This window comes from Argiope bruennichi, chromosome 3 (assembly GCF_947563725.1).
Source record: "Argiope bruennichi chromosome 3, qqArgBrue1.1, whole genome shotgun sequence".
Classification (NCBI taxonomy): Eukaryota; Metazoa; Arthropoda; class Arachnida; order Araneae; family Araneidae; genus Argiope; species Argiope bruennichi.
In genome coordinates this window covers 120,390,173-120,414,935 of record NC_079153.1, presented here as the reverse complement: position 1 = coordinate 120,414,935, position 24,763 = coordinate 120,390,173, and the positions used below count along the sequence as shown (strand labels likewise).

At 26.4% G+C, this 24,763-nt stretch overlaps 2 protein-coding genes across 4 annotated transcripts in view; one reads left to right on the top strand and one right to left on the bottom strand.

Moving 5' to 3' along the window:
* Positions 1-24,763, top strand: part of LOC129963610 (longitudinals lacking protein, isoforms H/M/V-like) — a 160,084-nt gene that overhangs the window by 27,863 nt on the left and 107,458 nt on the right. The gene's annotated exons all lie outside the window — the stretch shown is intronic.
* Positions 1-24,763, bottom strand: part of LOC129963608 (transcription factor SOX-8-like) — a 119,655-nt gene that overhangs the window by 63,582 nt on the left and 31,310 nt on the right. The window contains exon 1 of one of the 2 annotated variants that reach the window (XM_056078076.1): positions 22,243-23,404. The exons of the other annotated variant lie outside the window; for it this stretch is intronic. Within the exon in view, the coding sequence (XP_055934051.1) occupies positions 22,243-22,604 (362 nt within the window). The 5' untranslated portion in view covers positions 22,605-23,404. Of the gene's footprint in view, positions 1-22,242; positions 23,405-24,763 lie in introns of those variants that run through there. 2 annotated transcript variants of the gene reach the window in all.

The window sequence follows — 24,763 nt, the reverse complement described above, 5'->3', positions numbered from 1 at the left end:
AAAAGTCTTGTGGTGTTCTTCATTCAACAAGATAGATTTGCATCACAGTAAAATGATGTAAACGTAAAAGTAGTAACTTTCTTAAAGGTTTTTGATGAAACTATCCGTTCTGCCAAGAAAATTTAAATCTAATTACTTTGGTTTCTTTCATTAAATTTTTTTTTCAAAAAAATCAATTACAATGATCAGAATATTTATTGTTTAATCCAAAGTCTAGATTTTTTATGAAATATTTTATTATAAAAATTTATGTTTTCATGTAGAACATTAAATATTACCAAATTTTTTTCAGTTTAAAATATATTTATTACTATATCATTTATTATATGTTATTTATTAAAATATATTAATTATTTACAACAGTAAAACATAAACAAATCGCGATAAGAAAGTTTCACGCTGCTTCTTTGAACATTTTCACAGCTGAACTAATTCAAAGCTTCTGTAATTCGTATCATCAAAATCTCCATTTAATCAGAAGAAAGAAGATTTAAAAGAAATATAAAAATATTAACTGTAATCGAACGTGAAAATAGACTTAAACGTTGCCGGATGGAGAATTACTAATATTATCCATGAAAATCCATGACATTTTCCAAAACTATTATCTCAAATTTTTTTTTTCTTTTCATTATTTCAAAACTCGGAAAAAATTACTTTTTGAATGATACCAGTTTAATTTCTGTACATTTTTTCTTTATTTCTAATAATTAAAAAAATGAATTTAATACATTAAGGGTTTCATGACTTGACACAACGTTTTTAATGTTACGATGAAATTCAAACTCATCCATTAAATAGTCATTTGCGTGCGTTTTTTTTTTTTTTTTTCCTTCTTCTTTTTTTTAATGTTAAGAATAAGACAAAAAATTGCTTTCCTAGGAAATTAACATCGAAACAGGATTTTTACTTACTTTTATATTTCGCAGAAATATACTCTTTTTTATTTGCAGATTAATTTAATTGAATTTATCTCATTCTATCGTACCATATAACAAGGTGAAATTTTAAAAAATGCATACCATATTAATAGTTCAACATCGTACGAAATCATTAACCTAGTCGAACAAGGTGATTACTTTCATGAAAGTAGTTTCATTCAACTTTCAAAACATTACACTCGTAGTACTTAAATTAAATTTTATCATAAACAATTTTCACTTCATTTTAAAACCAATGAATGTTTTTGCATTATTTATTTAATAATTAATGCAATCAATTCTATTAAAGAATTATAAATTCGAATACATACAGGAATGCCAAAGAATCATTTAACAGTGAAGATTAACAATCGGACAACTCTCATAAAAGTTAAGATAAGTTTAAAAATCATTCAACATAAATCTGCATTGTTGATATATTTTTATCCTCTCCTTTCTTTACTCTGAAGCAGGGTGATACAAAAATTGGTGTCCTAACTTAAGAGTCTAAAAATTGTATATCGAATGCCATTTCGAAATGCAATTATTCACAACATATAGCAAAATACTGTATGTTAAAAGTTTCAAGAAATTAATATAAATGGATAAGAAGTCAAAGTTTGCAATGCCAAGATTCATGCGAAAACTTAATGCAGTTTCTCCTACGCTCTTTTATTTATATAATTTTTGACAAATTATTGAATAAAAACTCAATTTATTGCGAATTGAATTTCGCCTAGTTTTATTTACAATTTGCTAATGCTAAATCAGATAAATTTCATCACATTAAAAATATTTTTTTCCAAAGTTTCAATCAATGATTTTGTCTATTTCAAGCAATTATTTTGCTGTTATATACAGAGGACAATAAATGAGAGTTCATTCTAAATAACCAAATCAAATAGATATTTCATTTAAATAATATAAAATTTTAAATGTATAACATAAGAATCAATTATCATTGTAATTCTGTAAAAGATTCTAATTTTTTTTTATTTTACTATAAAGAAATTAAAATATACTTTGATTTAAGAAGATATTTTACTATAAGAATGGCAATCCCCAAATGGATTAAGTATAATTTTTAAATGTGAAAAAATATCATGAAGCATATTAAAAGCTACATTTTAATAATAAAAAGCATCGATGAAATATTTTGGAATTCAGTTTCTCTCTACCTCGACATTTTATTTAGATCAATACAAAAATATAATCAATTACATAATTAGATATTAAGCGCTTCTTCTCATATTTTATATCATGATTAGTTAATTTTTTACTGTTGTCTGACTAGTACATTCATAGCGTTACCAAATGCAACGTATGTTCCCAAAAATGGTGATTAAAACACTCACAAAAATTGTTGAAACAAACCGTACAAAATTTATCTCACGTTTTATATTGTAAGTTTGTTTGTTTGCTCCAAAAATTAACATTTTACGAAGATAGTAAGAGCCTAGGATTATAGGATTTAGTGAACTAGTTTTTAATTTGTAAAAAATTCCTGAGGATTCTTTAAAATAAAATAAAATAATAATCTTAAGAAATGAATTTAAAAGATTTAAGTCGTATAATTTCGTAAAAATTATAGAAAAAAAAATCATTATACAGGACTGTTTTTGAATTTAAAATGCCAGTATAATTTATAAATTATCAATTTTATCAATATTTCTAAATAAAACCAATGAGGCTACAGCTTGCATTTTATGCTCCTTCTCTATATAAAACTTTCAATATTTCATTGAAAAGACAATATAAATAATCGGAGATAATTTTGCCCTCTATACAAAAAACAAGCAAGTTCCACATATTTCGTATTAAATTTCAACAAGAGAGATGGAACTACTGAATTCCGTCTTCTTAACGTTTTAGTTTGTATTCCAGTTTAAATTAAATAGAAACATCTCCAGCATAAGTTTTATAATTAAGATTTTTTCTACTATTTAAGCTGATAAAAAAAATAAACTATTTCAAAACCAGATCAAGTAAATTTTAAATGGGAAATTATGTCATGATAAAATAAGTAAAACGAAAATAACTACTTTCAAGTTAGCCTGTTTTTAAAAAAATCAATACAATAGTTTAACACATTTACATATTTGGTGAGAAAAAGCTCGATGTCAGGCCACCATCAACAGCAAAAATTTTCAGTCAAAAAGAAAAGATGAGTGATGAAAATAATGAACATAATTGTAACAATTCATAAGAAACACAACGCCATCTACACATGAGATCATTTCAAAGACTCATTTCAACCGCAACCTCGGCAATTTTCTTATCAGTCTAGATTTTTGTTTTGATTTGTTTGAATTGTCATGTTTATAACATCTCCACAACCACAAGAAGATTCACTTTTTAACTAATGATTCATTCTAGGAATTCATTTGGGGCTCTGAATTCCTTCCACCCTCCTTCCCCCTCCCTTTTTTTTTTTTTTTTTTTTTTTTTTTTGAAATTTCTTCTTTTTGAGAATGGAGAAAAACATTGAAGACCTTTGCTTCCCCAAAATTTTAAAACTTAGTATATCAATTAAATAAAACTATGAAGTCTGACTTTTGATAATTAAGAAATGCAGTGTATATAACAATTTTTTAAATATTTTTTTCTTCTTTAATACGATACTGCCGCAACCGACTCTCAATGACTCGTTAAATATTTTCTGATCAACTCACATTATTAAAAGAAAATGAAACTGATTGCGCAGGAAAATCATGACAAAATATACGAGTTTATTTAGATAAATTTAAATAAATTACAATTACCCAAATTGTCGGAAATTTACATGCCTGATCCGAATTTCTAAACGGCTCAGACTAGATCGCGGATTCTTGATTGAATACTTGAGCAAAAAAGTAACAATTTTAAAAAATATTTTTAATTAAAAATTTTTAAGAATTGATTGGATAGTAAATTTAACTTCGCCCCCATGCATATATCATTATTACTTAAATAAATAAGAATGTATAGTCAATAAATATATTTAACTGCTTAATTTGCATTAGGTTAAATATTTACAAATTTAGCTGTTAAATTTATTTTATAAATATTTTAAATTATATTTAACTGTTTAATTTGTAAGTATTCGGTTAAATTAATTCATATCAAATGCTTACGGCTTAGATAGTTTTAGAAACTCACTGGCAGGTCAGACGACTGACTGGATTGATTCCAAGAAATAAAGCATCTGTCGACTTCTTCCGTACTCTTATCTCCATTTGATACATTCAACATGCTTTCCTCTTTTAAATAATAAAAATTAAATTAAATTTCTCTTTTTCTTGCCCTGCTTCTATACCTAATTATGGTTTTTAATATATATATAGGTATAAAACGACATAAAATACTAAAAACCCCTTTAGTGACATTACGAATTGACGTCAATCATATTTAAATGTTAAATTGTCTTTGAAATAAAACAGATATTTAATAAAACATCATTACTTAGTGGTAAAAATATTTTATTTCGACTTTGAGTTCCATCCCAATAACATAAAATTTCACCATTTTACTTTCTCAAATTTATTTTATTTGTTTCCTACAAGCAGATTTCCTCCAGACCTTCATTGGCAAATAGTTAATAATAACCAATTTATTCAACCTCAGTTTTTTTATTGCACACAAAAAGATAATATATCGATTTTTTTTATACTAAGGAAATTCCGAGAAACATGAAAAGTAGCAGGGATTTCGAATTTTAATTAAAAATGTTATAATTAGAAAATTTTACATTAACATAATATTTCAGATTCATTTTCCCTTTCTTTATAAGCTCACTACAGCAATGGAAATAAAGAAATAATAATGGTCTAGTGCGATAATTTTAAGTATTTATTGTCAATCACTTATTGTCTCTCAGTGGAATGAATCAATAAATTTAAGTTTTGAAATAAGTTTCGCATTCTTAATTACAATGATTCATTAATTATTTATTATGAGTTAGAACTAATTATTACTTCTTTTAAAAGGAAATAGAATCAAACTGGATTTAAATCCATACATAAAAAGAAAGTACTTAATGCTTATCATAATCATTATATTGTAATAGTAAAAAATTGAGCCTAATTAAAGCAATCAAATTTCTTGAATTAGGGAGCTCTAGCTGTGAAACAAAATAGAAACCAAACAAATAATTAAATAAAATTCAGATGCGCTGAAATTGTTAATCATCAAAATGTCATAATAATAAAATAAAATGATAAAGAAGTACAGGTAGTAAGTGAATTTTACTGTTATTTCAAATGTTTTTCCCCCAGACTAATTTAACCATTCAAAATAGAGTCGTCATTTCTATTTATTAGAGTAGTTATTTTCTACTAGTATAGAAAAAGCATTAGAAACGTTTTGAAGAAGAATCCAATTTATTTCAAGTAATTGATCTATTTAATCACTTTTCGTAATATTAATTAAGTACTGATATATAAAAATTGAGAAATGCGAAAAAGTTCCAATTTAGAATAAAGGAACCAAGTTCTGGTTAATCCTAAATAATTTAGGATCAATTTAGCTTATTTCTTTTTCCATGCTAATACTAAACCGCGATGTGACACCAAATTTGCACTCTCAAATTGTTTTTCCATTTCTTAAGATGTCAGATGCACACAGCTTATTTCTTTTCTTGAAAGTGATCATCATATGTGCCCATCATACTAATGCTAGTAATTTTTTAATTATAATAAAGTTGAGAATTACGCAAAATATTAGTCACTTGCATAATTATTACCAAACATTTTATCAAAGATTATTAGGCAAATATTTCAGTAGCAAATGAGAATTTTACAATGTTTAATAAGATAGAAAATTAATAAGAGAGATTCTCCAGATTAAATGTGTTGTTTGAATAGAAATGTTGCACATCTAAAGAATTAAATATATATGAAACATATGAGAAATTTACTATATCTAATAGAAAGATTTAAAAAAGGATCTTTAAAAAATATTTATTACGAACATTTATCTCTAATATTAGTCACTAAAGAATCAAAGGTTTTTCGGGCGTTTGAAAAGTTTTTTTTAATGCGTGAATCTTTAAAAATAGAAACACAAAGACACCTAACTTTCATGCTAAGTTTTAAGAAAATCTTTCGGACTCATCATAAAAAAAAATCGATAAATAACGCTGCACATAAAAAAATTAACTACAAGAAAAAAATTCAAGAAACATCTTATTTGTATTGAACATAATCGCATAAAAGGATAAAGGAAATAAAATGCGATTCTTCATGCAAAATCATTTCACTAGCACCTCACTCTTTTTTTTTACGTCCGCTTTCTAAATCTTAAAATAAAAAGAAGAAGACACATTTCTTTAATACTTGACTATTGTCTTTCTTTTAAAGTATCATAATGCATGCATTTGCAATCAAAATTTTACGGTAGTTTTAAGGATAGAACAATAATAACAGACTTAAATCTATTTATGCACTATTTTTTAAAACAATATCTTATAAATAAAAAAATACAAAATGAATTTCTTAATCGAACACACAGTAGCTGAAACAAATATTTTATGATGATGTAAAGATTATTTTTATGTAATCTTTCTTTAATGGAAAATCAAGTAGAAACCACGAAATTTTTATATAGATCTTTCTTCTTCTTTCTTTCTTTCTTTTTTTTTTTTTTTTTTTCCTTCTTTTCAAACAATTCTTTTTTTAAAATCTTTCAAATTAATGCTGTGCAGAATTAATGATAAATTGAAATCTGGGAGTTGAAAGTTAAATTCCCCATGAATGATTTAATGGATACCTTTCCTATTTTGGAAGAAGTATAATATTATTGTAATTTAACCCTGAATAAAGCAATTAGAAATGGAAATGTTTGCCCATTCAAATGAATAAATGCTTAGACAAAAATGTAGCTAAATATGCATGAATAATGTTTAAATTTTTTTACATTCTTCTCTAATGTTACAAAATGTTAAATCATTAATTCTCTTAATATATATGTTTTCAAATATATGAGTAAATTAATTGAAAACAATGTACAAAGATATCACACCCAGAATTGGCCACCTCTATGAAATAGAAGGGACGCAAAAAGTTTTTGGGGTCCGAAACTAATTTGTTAAAGACAAAAGACAAAGATTCAAAATAAACATTAAAAATATTTGATGCAAAACGAATTTAGTAAATAAATTTATTTTCTGTTAGACAATGCTTGAAGAACAGCACATAAAATTTTTGAAGCACTGTCGTGCATAGGTTCATAATCAAAAATGTTTAATAATTTATTGTTTTTGAAGTCTTCGAATGCGCGGGTTGGTCAATAGAGAGAGCCTACCTTCCGACATATCGCCATTTTTTTTTCTGCTGAATTTCTTCAAAGATTTTTCTACATACGCGATGAATTGGATAATAATTTAGTACAGTGGTTCTTAACCTTTTTAAGCCGCGACCCAAATTTGAGAAATATATATAAAAAAAATCTTCAATCCTACGACGATTATTTTTTTTAACTTACAAATTTTTTATTTATTTTTTTAATAATAAAGATAAATAAAAGTACTTTTCGATCCAAGGAAAATTTAATTAATAATCAAGTGTTTTAATAATTTTTATTGACCAAATTAAAATATATTTATAACTTTTTGAAAATAATTGGCATTTTAACTTATTCCTAAAAAAAAAAAAAAAAAAAAAGAAATATCAATACATATGTTAAGTCTTTTAAATTTAAAATGCAAGTCATACAGTTTTAATGAGAACCTTGTGCTTGAATACATTCATTTTCGATTGTTGATATTTATTCAAGTCGTCATTTCTAAAATGTCTGAAATTTGGTGTATTACTAACTTTTTTGGTTCGACTCAGCGCGACCCAAGAAATATGCTTCGCGACCCAATTTTGGGTCGCGACCCATAGGTTAAGAACCGCTGATTTAGTATAATCGTTCCAAGTACATGATTAAAGTGCCGTAGAAGATAGACAATTATTACTGAAATAAAGCAACAGAATCATCAAAATTGTCATGATGCTTGCTGAAGATCATTGATGGCTTTTAGGACTTATTTTTGTTATATCCCTGGCAATAGTATTATCTTGCATCCCTTTTGGATTATTGAAATTTGTGCTATAGCCTCACCAGAAAACTACGTATTTATCTGCACTACAAGCGAGTGTAGCCTTTGATGATCTGGAAGGATCCTTCAAGTAGGGGGGATCCTTTGCCTATCTGTGGAACACTGCATCCCCCAAATGGACGGCTCTGATCATATTCAGGCAAACATTTTAAAAATTGCAAAAACTTTTGCAATGATAGAAACAAATCAAGATATAAAAATAGCTGTTGAAAAAAACAATAAGCAAATGTTACAAGTTTGATGTTTTGTATTAGTCATAGAAGTATGAATAGGCCGCCTAAAGTAGAACTTTATTTCTGTTATAAAATTTGGAAGGAAAAAAAAAACACATTCAATATGGTATCGTCAATCTTATTTCGAGATTTTTTTAAAAACAAAATATATATTAAAATGTGAATCTCGAGCAGATAACAAATTTTTGTTTATTTAGGACCTATTTACTTAGGAAATTATTTAGGATCTTATGAGATCTATGTCTCTAAGTCAGTTTCAAGAAAGACTTAGAAACAAGATAAAAAATGGAGACATATGAACTTCTTTCTTTATTTAACATTTAAGGAAATTTAAAGAACTGTCTGTAGCGGATTTAGGTATTTTACGTCCTAAGCAGTTCACATTACGAGGTATCTCTTTTAATAAACTAGTCAATTAAGTTTCATATTTCAAGATGTTTTTAGTTTAATCGGTATTTATAATTTCCTACAAAATTATTGGGAATAGATATGTTTTTATTCATTTATTTCACGTTATTTGTAAAAAACATATAATTTTGTAAAAAAAAATTCTGTTTTTATTTATTTATTACTTGTTATTCATTCTGTACGTTACTATTACATTATGTTTAAGCAGAGATTTGATTTGGTATTAATAAATACTGTGATAATAAAGTGAAGATAATGAAGCAGAAAGATACCTGCTCAATACTATTGACCAAATTTAATATTATTCTAAAATCCTATAATTCACATAATTTTTACTTTATACAAAATCATTTGACAAATAGGCTAATCATACTTTTTAATCGACCAATCTGCGGCTCCACCTCGCTTACTACCTTGTCTGCCTAATTGAAACTCTTTAATGACAGATAATCTCAGTATCATCAATTGACCGTCAAAGTCAGAATTACATTTCTGTTAAAGTGAAAAGAACTACTTGATGAAATAACATCGATCTGGTTTTTAGATTTCTTTCTTTTTAAACAATATATATCTTAAAATTGAAATTTCGAACCAGCGAGGTAAATAAACGGAATATAAAAAATCCTACGAGATCTGAGTGCCCCAATCAATTTCATGGAAGTCTCAGAAATTGAGACAAAATTCGAATTTACTTAATGAAAATGGAGAAATCTGAACTTCTTTTTGTAGTTAACTGGAAAATTTAAAGAGCTACGTTTGGTATACAAGTAGAAAGAAAATATTATTTTAATCTCCAATACATTTGTCGAATTTGCTTTTCTCTCCAGTTTTTAACACGTGACACGCATCACGTATTTGCTAAAAACAATGCAATAATTTCACATGACAGCCTGCTCTATCCGGCACACGTAGCCTTTAGGAAAATTCCTTTTCTAGTCACATACCTGCAGAGGACAAGCTGAAATTCGCAACAATTAGATTTCAGAATCCATAATTCTATCAGAAAAGGACAAGAAACTCAGGAATTTGGGCAATAAAGCAGAAGTCGTGAATTATTTGAGTCGTAGTTGTCGTATTTAATGTTATTTAAGGCTCTTTGTAATTTCAGTTAGTTGTAATCTTGTTAGCTAAGTTGCCGAATGACTTTAATCGGTTGTCATTTTACAACTTCTTAGTACTTTTGTTATTATGTTCTACTTTCGTAATTTCAAATTACACACGGCACCCGAAATAATGGAATAAAAATAAAAGTTCGAGAAAACTCGATCACACTTTCGACTGATTCAAAAATTTTGATATTATGTAAGAATTACTTTTTAAAATGTTTCATCCAATGACTCTTATAAAAAAAATGAAAATTAAAAGCAATAAACGATGTAGATGCCAAAAAAATCCCCCATTAAATAGCCATTTTTCACATTACATTGTCAAATGACGAATGTTATATAATGTGATCAAAATGAAAATGCTTAATAGCCCTCTAAGTAATTGAAAAAAGTAAAAAAAGAAGTCGCTAGTGTGAACAATGCCTGTCAAATTTTACTTTTTGGACTTAAATATTTATCATTTCTATTCTCAAATATTTGTATTTAAGAACATATCAAATGTTTTTATTCATTTAGTTTATATTTCGTAATATCGACTTCAACTATCTCGAGGTCATTTTAGTCAGAAGTCGTTATTTATAGAGTCTATAAGGGAAATTTTGAATTAAAACAAGAAGTTCCATTTCAATCAGTATAACAATAGTTTTATCTAGTATGATTTTAGACCATATGCTTGGCGCAGCATGGCCAAAAAATCCACAACAACAACTCCATCTCAGTCAGTTTTGAATTCTAAAATTACTTAAACCATTGAAATGGATATAAACTGTTGAATATTAACTTTTTTGTAAGAATGCTCTAAAGATGCATAGAAACCTCAGATTCATATATTTTATACAGTCATAATTCATAATACATATTCGGATACTCATGTTATTATTATTTTATAGAATTTTAAGGTGCAAAAGTACTTATATTGTTGACTTTTGTCTTATTATTGGTGATTATAATGCATTTGCAATGGCATATTACTTGAAGTTAACCCATATAAGTAAAAATTACGTTACAACTTAATACGATGGTTGCCAACAAAAATCCAAGTTTTTCTCTCTGATAAACTTACGTACTTTTACGAATTTTTCACGATTACACAAGTCATTATATCGCCGTGAAATTTTACAAATGGACACAACAAAACTTGACATCTCCGAAAAAGCATTTTGGGACGCAAAAATTTTATATGTAATAGTAAAACAAGAGTCGTTCATGAAATCTCAATCTGTAAGAAGTCAAAGGCAGGATAGGAGGCACTATAGCAATTAAGATAGAACTAAAATATAAAAAATAAGGGAGAGAAGAGGATGATTTCAATACTATTTGTTGAAAGGCAGTGCCGTATTTAGACATTCTGCAGTTCTAAGAAATATACATGTAAGGCCCTTCTATTAATAAACTAATCAATTTAGTTTCAAATTTCAGCGCCTTTTTATCTTAACATACATGCTTAAGATTTATTTTAGATTTTTACTTAAAAACTTCGTAACAATTTATAAGCTTTTATTTATTTATTATAATTCGCAGCCGCTTGGCATCCTCGTTTGTACGTACCATTATTTAAGCAAACGGTCGGTATTTATAAATATTGTAATAATTAAGTAGACAAACAGACAATTTGACCGTTTTCATTTATTAATGTTAACATAACCCTAATATTTTATAAGTTCTTACTATCCTAATATTTTATAGATTCACAGAAACCGTGTTATTTTATAAATTTATCTGGTAACTAGGTAAATACTAGTTTTTTTTTAATTCGGTCACTTTAGTTCCAGTTATTCTAGGCAGCTGTCTAGTCGGAAGTCTGTCTCTATTGAAAGAAAAAAAAACACTCAATTAGGTAATTGAAAGAGGAGGCGTCATCTTCATAAATCTGTAAGTACATATAAAGGTTACATAAACCGCATATGTATATTAATTGTATAAAATTCATAAGATTAGGAAATAATGTAATATGGAAGGAAAGTCTTCAGAGTACAAACCGTTGATATAACTAGAAATCGAGCAGAACTTCAAATCAAAAGTACAAGTAGTGAAAAAAACAAGTAGTGAACAGTATACATGAAAAAAACTATAAAAAGTGATTGTACTTATTTGTTTGCTTTTTCTGATGTTAACGAACGAACAGCGTTTTTTACTTTTAGAGTCGCCAGCAAGCACGAAACACATCGCCATTAAGCCTTTTCCGATGTAATTTTACTGACATTTTTTATCTATTTATTTTTTTTATTATTATTTTTTCCCTCTTCTGCACGGTCCCTGCAGAAGTATTTTATCTTGATGACGATTTTTTTCTCTCCATTTATAGAGTTTTTTAGAGAAAGTGATGTGCATGATATACTGGTTTACTGACTCCCTTTGAAAATAATATTCCAAGTTTGTTTGCCTTTTTAATCTTTCCGTTTTTGCACTCTTCATAAGGTACAGCGAGATGCAAGAGATTTAGTAGGGGTTTTAATGTGCAAGATGGAGAGTGAAACGAAAACCTCAATTAAAAGCAAAGAGTGGAATGGAAGGAATTCTTATCAGTTACGCATCACAACTATGTAATGTTGATAGATGCTACGGCGGGTCAATGAGTTTTATGAAACAAGATCTAAATCCTGATAAAGGGTATCAGTTTCATTCTTAAATTAAATAGATACAAAATGCCGAAAAAATTCTCTTTTCGCAACCAGTGCCAACTGATTCTCGGCCTGTGGGCAACACAATGGGGGAAAAAAAGAATGCAACAAAATAATAGAAAAATATGCAAAAATGGCAGAGCAATTAACCCTTAAATTCAAAACGATGCATTTGATGAAAACAAAAATACAATATCAGTATTAAAAATTGGTAAATATGTATTTAAGCAACCACAAAATATTTTGGGAATGCATTTAAACTTTCAAAATGCACTGAGATGAGGAAAAAAATTCCACAATGATTCCTCGATTTAAAGTCTTACATACATCTATAATCAAAAATCTGACACCAATTAATTATTTAACATATATAAGTTGATATACCCGTCATTCTCAGGATTAAAATCTTAACATGTAAAATACTTATAACGCAGAAATTATATTTAGGGAAAATATTATAAAATACAAAATCCTTTTTTCAGAATGTATTAAAATAAAAGAGAAATTTTAAAAAATAGTAGTAGAGTAGTCAAAATCTAAACGTCTCCCAAAAGAATATTTACACATTTTCTTATTTCAAAATCAAGTGCTTTACGTTTTCTAAAATCTTAATAATAATTGTAAGAAAAATTTCACTAAAATTAAATTGTTATCGCCGAAAAAGTAAGATTTTTAATTTTATGAAGGTATAAATATTTTTGGAATAATTTTCTCCAAAGTTTCAGTGAAAAAAAAATGATAAAATATTAATAATTTCCCGTATCCAGAAGCAGATGCCGTCGTCGAACATATGCTTTATTTCCTAGCAAAAATGTTTTTTTTTTCTTTTTGCCTACATTTGAACGATTCATTTATTATTATTAAATCAATATTTTGAAATAAAGAGAAAACTGGCAATAAGATATAAAAAATTTTTTAAAAAGTAATAGAATAATTCAAAGTTAATATTCATTTTAATGCAGTTATTTTTTAATTAATAGCAATTATTAATAAGAAATATTACGTAGAAATCGTAATATTTCTTATTATTAATTGGTAAAATTTTGAATTTTAAAATATTTCTTGTAAGATTAATTGCTCCAAAATTGCTGTAAAAACTCGCCAAGAATTCGGTTAATTTCTAATGAACCAAATATTTCATTGATTTTTGCACTTAAAAAAAAACAGTATTCTTTCTCTTGTCTTAAAGAGTAACCGTGCAAAGTTTGGTAGAAATTGGCGCAGTCATTTAGGAAAAAAGGTGAACCATGCATATTTATATTTCATACACGGCACAATTAAATTTCTTTATATAAAAATAGATGAAATTTATAAAACTCAATAAAAAATCTTCACGGAAATCTACTTTCATCTTAATTCATTTCATTTTTGCCTGCAAAATGCGGGTTTTCAACCTCTTCTTTTATTCCTTCTTTTTAAAATTATAAACCAAACGAAACAAATGAAGTTTAACTTTTTTCATCAGTATTAGGAGAAGTAATAAATATACATAAATATAAAGCATAAATATCTAAAAAATTGCGAATACTCTACTTTATTAAAATAGATATTTTTCAAAGTTAAGCAATTACGTTCATTTATATGTTTGTAAAATATAATAATATCCGCTCTTGTTATTTGGATTCAGTTACCAATTATCTTTCGTACAATAAAGATAATAAAATCGAATTCTTAATTCGCTCAGTTTAATTTCATTTCTCCTAAAAGTATACAAATTTGCATACTGCAAGTTGGTTATGAAAGTTCGGATTTTATATTATTATGAATATTGTATAATTTTATAATTTAATGAAAATTAGAAAAAATTAAAAGCGTTGAATTTGTTATGTACGACATAATAATATATATATAATTGTTATATTTATTTATATGAATTACTTACTGGACAGAATTAATCAGTCATAATATTTATATGTATATACCTTCACATAATTTGTATTTAACACTATTTGTTAAAAAACAAGTATTTCATCAACTGCAAATAAGTTGCCTAAGATTTTATTTACATTCTATTTAATTATGCAGATTAACATTTTTTATAATTGTTTCATTAAAATAGTTTTATATGAAATATAAAATTATAAATGAGTATACATCTCTTTTAAAAGTGAAAAGTAAACTATACCAAAATATTCAAAAGTCTAAAAAAAAAAAAAAAAATGTCGAATTAACAATATTTTGAAAAATTCAGTCATTGAAATCTTCAGTCATTTTTTTTCTCTTTCTTTTTTATATATTTTAGAAATGGGGTTTTTTCACTTTCATTTGATTTTACACATGCATTAGATTTGCTAATATTCTTAAAATAATCCCATTTATTTTGTTCCAGAATTGAATAATTTTAAATAAATATGTTGCCTTTTTATAAAAGTAATAAAATTAATAAAAGAAATTGTAATTTAAATGAAATGTTTGCTTGAAGTTAATAAAAAAATAAAAATAATAATCCTTGGCAAAAAAAAATTTGCCTACTTAAAATTATCTGAATACTTACAATATTCAAATGGTTTTAGCTACACAATAGAAATTTATAATGTCTTATTTATTTAAATTTATTTCACACGGTTGTGCACCTTTTTACCAAACAGTTTAGGAATAAATTTTAAACTCAAGAAATTCGTATTAAGAAATTTTTGAGAAATACGCAAATGCAAATAATTTAAATCAACTATCAGAATTTTTTTCTTTATTTTAAAATTTTTATATATATATGAAATGTATTTTTTGTTTATTATCATGTTTTCTAGTTTTATTAAAGAAATTTTGAAGTTTCAACAGCATATTTTTAAATACTATATTAAAAATGGCTGAAACATATAATTCATATTATTAAAAAATTTCTTATGGCTAATTGCTTCTAGCTTTGTACAAAGAAAAATGTTTTTTTTTTAAATATTTGATTTTGATTTAAGAAACAAAAAGGAAATTCATGTTTTTTGCTGGCTATCACACCTAAATGAAAAAAAAATATGATTTTTCATAGCTAAAAAGTGATGTGAAAAAAACCCATTTAAATTTATTTAAAAAATTCTAATTAAATTTGTAAATATTTTTGGTATTTTAAAGCACTCTTTTGAAGCTGTTTAATGTTTTATGTTTTTTATAACCTACAATGAATTTTAATATTTTATCAAAACTTATACAATACTAGTTACCTTTCTCTTATTTAATTCACTAATTTATTAATCGTAGTAGAAGTAACTCTTAATTTATCAGAACAAATCTATAAGATTCATTAAGTTTTTTTATGGCTGTCCCATGCAGATTTTTTTGTTCAAGTCAGAGATTACAAAGAATAATCTTTCAGAGATCATTCATTAGTAATCCAAAAACAAATTTCTATGAAGATAAACTGTTTCAAAATAATATTCTCTATCTCTACAAAATGAAATAAGGAAAAAAATCCTTAATTTGTTGATAAACAGTAAAAATATTAACAGTAACAGTTCCAAAGAGAAAATAACGTATACTATCGATAATGAACTGTTTTTTTTTTATTTTGAAATTATTTTAATTATATTAAAATATTTTATACAAATCGAATATTTTAACATAAAAATAATGATTCTTAACCCTTTGGATGCAAAAAAATCAAACTTTATATGTATTATATTCTTTACTTCATTTTAATAGTAATTTTTTTTATGAAACATAATATATTCGTTATTTAAAATATTAGATTTGCTTTCAACTATTCAACTTTAAAAATAAACTATATATGTAGCAAAATAAGTTAAAAACAGCATTATTAATATTTACAATGGTATCGAAATATATGCTAAAGAAAGAAAATTCAAAGATAAAATTTCCAAAATTTAGTTTTCAAAAAAAAAAAAAAATGTTATTTTTGAGATGTAAAAATTATAATTCAATTTTCATTAAGCTTATTTAAAATTAACATTAGAATTCATAGAATAACATATTAGTATTATCACAATCACTGAAATATTTATCATTAAACTAATCAGTTAAAAACTATAACTGTCTTTTTCGCTTGGAGAAAGAAAATATATTCATGTTAAATTTTTATCCATATTGTGATAACCACTGTGTTTATTAAAATTAATTGCATAGATTTTCATTTCAGATAATAAAATTAGTCCTATATTTAAATAGATATATTCAATAATGAAATATATAAAAAGATTATTGTTGTTAAAGATCCATTTTACAATAAAATTCATTCCTAAAAATATTTTAATCATCAAATTGCCAATATTTCAAATTTACTATCCCACTTTGTTATTTATTGTGATGTTTTGACTGTAATCTATGCTTTAAACACTATCTGAATTTGTACTAAGAAAACTAAATTTTTCTAAAAAAATCGTTTGAATTATTTATATTAAAAAAATGATTAGCTCTTAAAAACGTTTGAACATTTTTTATCAATTTCGTATATTTCTATTCAGAACAAATATTTTAACGGATATTTTTAAATGTAAGTTTAAATGCCATACATAAGTTATTAAAATATAAAGCAAATGGAAATTTTCAATAATTGCTCGGTATATTCAATGAAAATTAATCTTTCTATAACTACTCTCAGAGAGTTAGAAAATCCTTCTATATGTTCAGAGAATACTTTATGTTAAAAGAATAAAACACTAGAAAAATTATTTTCTGTAAAAAAGATGCAAGTAGAATCTCAAATAATATTTGCTTAGTCAGTTTTATTATATAATTTATTGATTAACATTTTTGTTAGAGCATGTCTGATAATAGAACTTTTCTTCTCAGTCTTAATATGCATTTAATAGTTTATTTTTTTTTATTTTTACCCTTTAATCTTAATTTTAAACCTTTATCTCACATTTTATCTAAATTTTATCTTCGCTTATAAACTTCTAATCATGAAATGATACGCACACATTTGTAATAATTCTATCAAAATAATACCATCATTTTCGAAATAATAAACTGTCTGTTGATTAGATGATAGCTAGAGTGAACACTATTTTTGTCATTATACCTCAATTTAATACGACTATAGCATAACAAAATATACAATAATTCATTTTATTTTTATACTATCTTAAAAAGAAATTTGAACTAATTCAATTCAATCAATTGCTCATTATAACTAATCCCTACGTGTGAAAGCTTTGACTACGTTATTAGAAAATGAATAATTAATTTATTAATTAAAATACATTAAAAGAATTATTCTTTTCTTTTTTATTTATTTTTTTACATTTAATTCAATGGCATTTATTATACGAAACTTCAAAGTTTATAGGAAGTACCAACGGTTTTTCTTTTCGTTCTTTTTTTAATGAAAACTTTTGAATATACATTCTGTTTTATTTTACTGATTTATTTTCTGGGTAAAAAAAATGTGTCGAAACATTAAACACTTTTATATCTGATTCATATCTCTTTGTTTGATTAGTAAAAAAACTATCAAATGGTACTTTTCACTTCTACCTTCTGTTTTGCTTTTCAATTATCAGTAAACAAATAAGAAAAAAAATTAAGCTTTTAATTATAACAATGAACTGAATAAAGTAGAAAATATTTTTAAAAATCAAAAAAGCAGAATATATATAAAAATTTCTTTAAAATTTAAATCATTCGAACTGATTAGAAGCTGAGTTTGGGCAATAAATTCCAAAATTTCTTTATATGCTAAGATTTGTTTAATACATTTTAATTAAGAACACGGGTAGCAATAAAAGAAATATAATAACAAGCAATATTTTTGGAAAATCATATTTATATATTTATAGATGCGGGTCGAATTTTAAATCTTAAGCTTTATTTTATTATGGAAGACTAATACTTCAAGCATTAACACTTCATAGTTACATTTTCATTTATTAAATTTTATATTGACAAGTTGTTATTTATATTATAAGTTGCAAGTTTTGATATATGTGATATAAAGCAAATTTTCAAACTTAGGTAATTCCTGAAACAATTCTAAATGAAATTAAATATTTTTGCTATTGCTTATGACAAATATTATAGAAAATAATTAATATTATTTTGGTGAGACTGCTTCTTCTCTCAGATTTTATTCAGTTGAATAATAGATATATACAAAAAAAAAAAAAAAATCAAAACTTCTTCACATTTTTTTACAGTGATAATTCATTTGAATGATTATCAAACTATGAGAAAAATATGTTAGGAAAATATTTTCCATAATCATTTTACTGAGAACAAAAAATTTGCTGTTAGCATATAAAATCTCATTTCGTTACAGAATAACCGTGTAAATGTCAACTTCCAGCGAAATCATTATTTTAGCCACAAAGTTACTTGTCGATACTCATATTAATTGATAAAATTCTATTTGTCCCAAAATGGTCAGGCTTAGTGATAGTTAAAGTGAATTTCTTCGAGGAATGTGATACCATTCATAAATCGTATAAATACTATGAAAAGAAGAAGAAAAAAATCGCTTTCTTTGTGTTACAGGGATAGGAATCTAGAATTAGACACAACAAATTACGCATTTGATTTGAGAATTGATTTGTTAAAGATTGATTTCTAAATGATGAAGAAAAGTGATTTGTAGAATTTTGCAACAGCAGCAAGAATACCAGGCAATTACTTTCCCTGTTATTCATTAGCAGTTAATGAATGAATAATAGTTGAATAAGTGCTTTAAAATTATTTGAAAATTAATTAAATGCTATACATGGAGTCAAGATATACGCATAGAAAGTTAAAGGATTCTCATGAAATGGTGTTTGACAGTGCAAGTTTTCTAAGAAATGGTTACAAAGGAAAACGATGAAGTTAATGGAATAACTTTCTTCCATATGCCTAACAGAATTTATTCTTCAACAAAGAGGATGTAGCTCTACAGATGAAAATATTATGAATGATATTATCCGATAAATTGAAACCGATGATATTCCGGGAAGAACTGAATGATGTTCAAAATAAAAGCATATCTCTTTCATCAATTTTCAATTACTGCACTGTGACAAATGACGACACTTCTAAATTAATATATTGGGTAAAATATCCTTACTACAAAACACATTATGTCAAAGATTTTTGACTGCTATTATGCATAATCAGTCAAACAGTTGAAAATAACAACATCCAATTCTTTAGAAAGTTAGTAGACAAAGCACAATTTTACCTCATTAGCACAATTTTAATCCTAATTCACTATCAAACATATACATACAAATAAAAATTCAAGTTTTAAAAGATCTATAAAATTAAATTAACTTTATGATTATTTATAGTCTGAATAAATTTTCAATGTGTTTTCTTTCTAGAAAATTGTTTCATTAAAAAATGATTGTATTAAGAAAAGAAAGGTTTCAAAAAGAGAACATTTAACGACTCAACTCACTAAAAATTTATGTAATGAATTTTCCAAAATATTTAATTGGAAATTTTCAGCTCCAAAAATAATGAACCCTATTTCAATAATAAATTACTGAGAAGATTTAGTAAATAATTAATTGTACCTCCTATGAGTTGTTTTGCTAAAATAAATACTAATTTGCCATTGTACTTAACTGATACACAATAAAATGAAACTTCTTTATGTTATGATTACATAACTTTGAGAAATTTCTTTTGCATCACTCATAAATAAATTTCTTGTCATCTACAATAGAACATTCATAATTTGAATTCTCTTAAATAATTATTAAAGGTAAAATTTATCATTTAATAAACATGAAACAAGAGTAAAACTGTCGATCAATCTACATTAAATCACAGCTATATAATGAATTGTAATAATATATTTACTCCCCCACCCCCTGTAATTTTTCTTCAAAATATGAAATATAAATTTCGTGTGGCAAAGACAACAGCTTAAAAATTTTCATTCAATATTTCATAAATTTGTTTTAATGAATTTCATTCTATTGCCCTCTAAGTATAACACTAAAATACTAGACTCTAGCAATTTAAAATGAAATATCTTCCTCCTCCCTCTTAGATCCCTATAAAGATAAATATTTTCTTTTTACATGCCTCCTTTACTGTCTTTAAAATACAAAAAAATTCGTCTAGAAACAGATCTTGGAAGCATTAGGAATAATTTATTCTCGTGATTAAGTTGATGCCAAAATAATCTCACGAAGAAAAAGATATAATAGATCGGTCGCAGAGATAAAACAACATACCGCCAGATTTGAAGGGATTATGAATTAATGTTATTCGAATGATTAATATTAATTTTTGCTCATTAAATTATGCAAGAATCTTTTATGCTTCAGAAAGATTAATAAAATTTTACAGATTGAAAATGTTTTAACTTTGTTTATGAGCAGTATTTCTTCTAATTAGTTAGACAATATTTTTATATTTATGTAAAAGATACGTTTAATTCATATTAATTGTATACGTATAATTTATACATGTTTATCAAATATTTCCACATAATTTTAATAAATAATTTCAAAAATACTTTTCTATTTCAAAAAAGTTTTTTGCATGTTTCTTCCCCATTCGCTAAAAATTGGAAATAACACATTCCCTAAGCTGTCAGTACGTGAATCCTTAAAAATGATACTGCACAGTTAGCATGCATCCAAAAAAATTAAATTTCCTTTAAATTTTAGAGCACTAGCACAATTTTAATCCTAATTCCTCATAAAATATACACATACAATAAAAATTCTCTTAAAAGATCTAAATAGATAGATATTGCAAATAGCTGAAAAGCTAAAAAACAATTTATCCATGCTTTCAAAAAAATAATATTATTACATTTGTGAAATTTTCAATATTGTTACTAAATTTGCATTTGTATTTTTATTCTGTCTTTAAAAAAAGATATTTAAGATCTTTAGCATGCATTCATTTTTAATAGTAACAAAAGTAAGATATATATATATATATTCTCAAGAAAGTATTCAATGTTATTGCGATTTGCTCATTACTCTTTGCTCCTATTAAACAGTTAAATATGATGGAAGAAGAATGTTACAAGGGAAGAAACCCATCGATATAGTTATTTTAGAAAAAAGGCATACTGCCTTTTGCAACAAAAATTATGTCTTGAAACTAAGTAAGAGACTGCTTATGCAAAATTTAAAGATTTTTATCTTCGTATGCCCAATTAAAATTTACTTTTTTTAATCATATTAGCTTGAAAATCAAAACATAAGAAATAGACAAAATGCCAAATAAGAAAGGCAAATTGAAAAAAAAAAAATTCAAATTTATGTAAGTATGCAAATTTTATGAACCATTATTCTATCTTAATTATTACCAAAATATGTGCTTATTTACAGACATGATAAAGCCACAAATAGAAAATCATGCCTAACCACCAATAATTAAATAATTTCTCAAGAAAATTCCTGATAATGCTTGCATTTAATGAAATATTTGTTAATAGTATGAAAAGGGTTCATTTCCTTCATAGTATAAAAGAAATAAGTGTTTTTAAATGGCATAAATGTGGGAAGTTAAAAATGCAGAACAAAATAGTATTTCAAGCTTCAAAAATCAAAATCATCAATAAAAAAAATAGCAAAAGAAATATATTCCATGCAATAAGCATTTTTTTTTAATCTTAAATATCTGATTTTCGGAAACGCACACATAAACATTAGAAATGAAACTTAAAAAATTATCAAATGAAAGAGAGAATAACATCGACGCAGTAAATTGAATTAAATATGAAAACTATTTTTTTTCCCTTCAAAATTACTTTTTCATCTCGACAATTATTATTTTGATCTAATAAATTTCGGTTTTTTAAAAATGTCTTAAAACTTTTTATAATTTTTATTGTGCAAAATACAAAAATAAATATGAATTAGCTTATCTGTGGAGTTGAATATAAAGAAAAAAACGCAAATACAACTACATAGAGAATTTATAAGTAACAAGAAATTCAGATTGATTGTAAAAAACAATAAGGAGTGAAAGATGAGAAAAACTCACCTCCAGAGTTTCCCGAGTGTCTTGCTTAGTTCGGCGTTATGCAGGTGTGGATACTGATCGGCAAGCTTTCGGCGTGCTGCCTGTGCCCAAACCATGAACGCGTTCATGGGCCGTTTCACGTGGGGTTTCCTTTTATCTCCGCCGCCCTGGCGCGAAGTCTTGGCCACTAGTGACCAATCGTAACTTTGTAGGACTTTAGATACGGCGGCCTGTATGCGGGGATTAGCGTCCAAGGCGTCTGCCATGCCACCGTGCCCGCTATCAGGGGACAGCCCCTCGCAAGCCCCAGGAGATCCTCCTCCGGAAGACCCAGCGTCCATGTCATCGTCGTATTCATGCTTGCAGTCGTCTCTGTCCATCATGGTCACTTAAAAGATTATGTTGAAAGAAAACAAAAACTAATGGTTCATGCTTCCAAGGCAAAGTCAACTATTGAAGAGTAGGAAAATTGTCTTTTTCTTTTCTTTTTTGCCGATATTTCAGAACTGTCTCTCAGTCTGAACGTCGATGAATTATTACAGTTACATAAATATCAAATTTTAAAATTAAATTCGTATTTTTCTGCCGTTAACTTGGGAAAACAACAGTCTGTCGCACTATCATTTTATTCACTTCATTTATTATTAAGCATGAAATGCCAATTTACGGTTTTCCCTTTCTTACTATTTTTTTATCTTATAAAAAATAAATAGGTGGATGAATACACACAAAGTTTGGGGATTAATTAAATTTCTCGTTCTCACACTATTTTCCTTCGCAGAAAATAAAAATTCTGTATTTTTCTTATAATTCAAATTACCGGAAACACTTTAATAAAATAAAACACCATCATCAGAACAAATGGTTCAACTCAACCGTGTCCAGCGAGATAAGTATCAAAGATTATTTTCATTAAATGACATCTATCATTTCACCTCACACCTTCGACACCATATTAGCGGACATAAATGTCAACCACACAATACCTCATATTCTGCGGCCGCATAAATGTCTTTTCAGAGCGTCCACAATGGCTTCTTGAAAAACCCTTTTCCGACGGAACAATATTGCCTTATCTCTGTGTCGGAGTAACAGATAGAAACTTTGTCCACCGGTCCCACAACAGAGCACTTCATACACTCTCCATCGCCATCGGGACCGTAATGAAGAGCCCCTTGTCTCCCGAGCTGAGGTACGGGAGCGACTTCCCGCTCGCCAAGGGATGTCGCCAAGGAGGAAAGGGGCGTGGTTAAGATTGTATTTGCCGACCCCCAATTATCCCTCCCCAACTCTTTTGGCGGTGAGAGGGTCAGCGGCAGAAGTTGTTAGGTCCGCGAGCAGCTTTCAACAAGCGGTTCTGTGTTGGCTTAAGGGTTGCCTCTAATCACAGTTTTAAGAAGAAAGTTACCAAACAGTGCATGTTATCTCTGAGAGACGGTGAGCGTCAAATAAGGAAAACGGGTATCGGAGAGTGTGTGTTTTTTTATTTGTTGACAGTAAACTTTTTCCAACAGACATTTTCCAAGTATTAGGATCTGAATCAAAAGTTTTTTGTTCTTTCTACTAAAATTCGAATGTTTTTTTTTAAATATAAGTATATAGAAGTTTTAGGAACAATATTAATTTTCTTATAGAATTATTAACAATGATTAATAAATTGACTCACAAATATCCCAAAACATTTGTTTATGCGTGTGTTTGACACTTCGTATTATTCAAATTTTAAATAAATTTGTAAGTTAAAAATAAAATAATAAATTAATTATTAATAAAAATTAGTGCTGCTAATTTTAAAAATAGGTAGAATTTAATCTAGTATATTTTAAATCTTGATAAGAAAGCGATAACAAATATCTGCAAAATATTAATAAAAACTTTATTTATTTATTTATTTTGGCTTTTTTGGGAGGACAGAAGAAAGATTTAAAATAATCAAATATGTATCTCAAGAATACTGTTGCATACATGTAAATAATTTAACCAGCATACTTCATGTTATCTTAGTCAACAACGAGACCACTTTTGATACAGTCATGATTCTTCATTTCAAATCAATGAAAAATATCGAATATTGGGTAAATAAGAAATATTAACCCTTTCGTGTTATTAATTTTGCACTGACGCTGCAAAATTTTTTAAAGCAGATATTTATGACAATCTACGAAATTTTATATTTAAACATATCCGTAATCAGAGATTATGAATTTAAAAATAAAAGAAATTAATTATTTTTTCGATTATACCAAATTGTTCGCTTTTCTTTTGAATCAAAAAGTCGGTGAATTGATACCTAAAGTCGGTGAATTAATCCGTATAAACATCGACTGCTCACTTAGATCTCGTGCTTTATACGTCACTTCATACGGGCACTCATTTATGTTGTATGAAAGTTTTGGATAAGTTTGAATTGGTTGAGATGTTATCATCATCTAACTAGGGTTCAAAATGATGAAATCCGTGCTAAAATAACCGCATATTAATCTAATTATTTCATAAAACTGGTACAGAAACACTATCAAAGCTTTGAAATTCTTAACTCCAA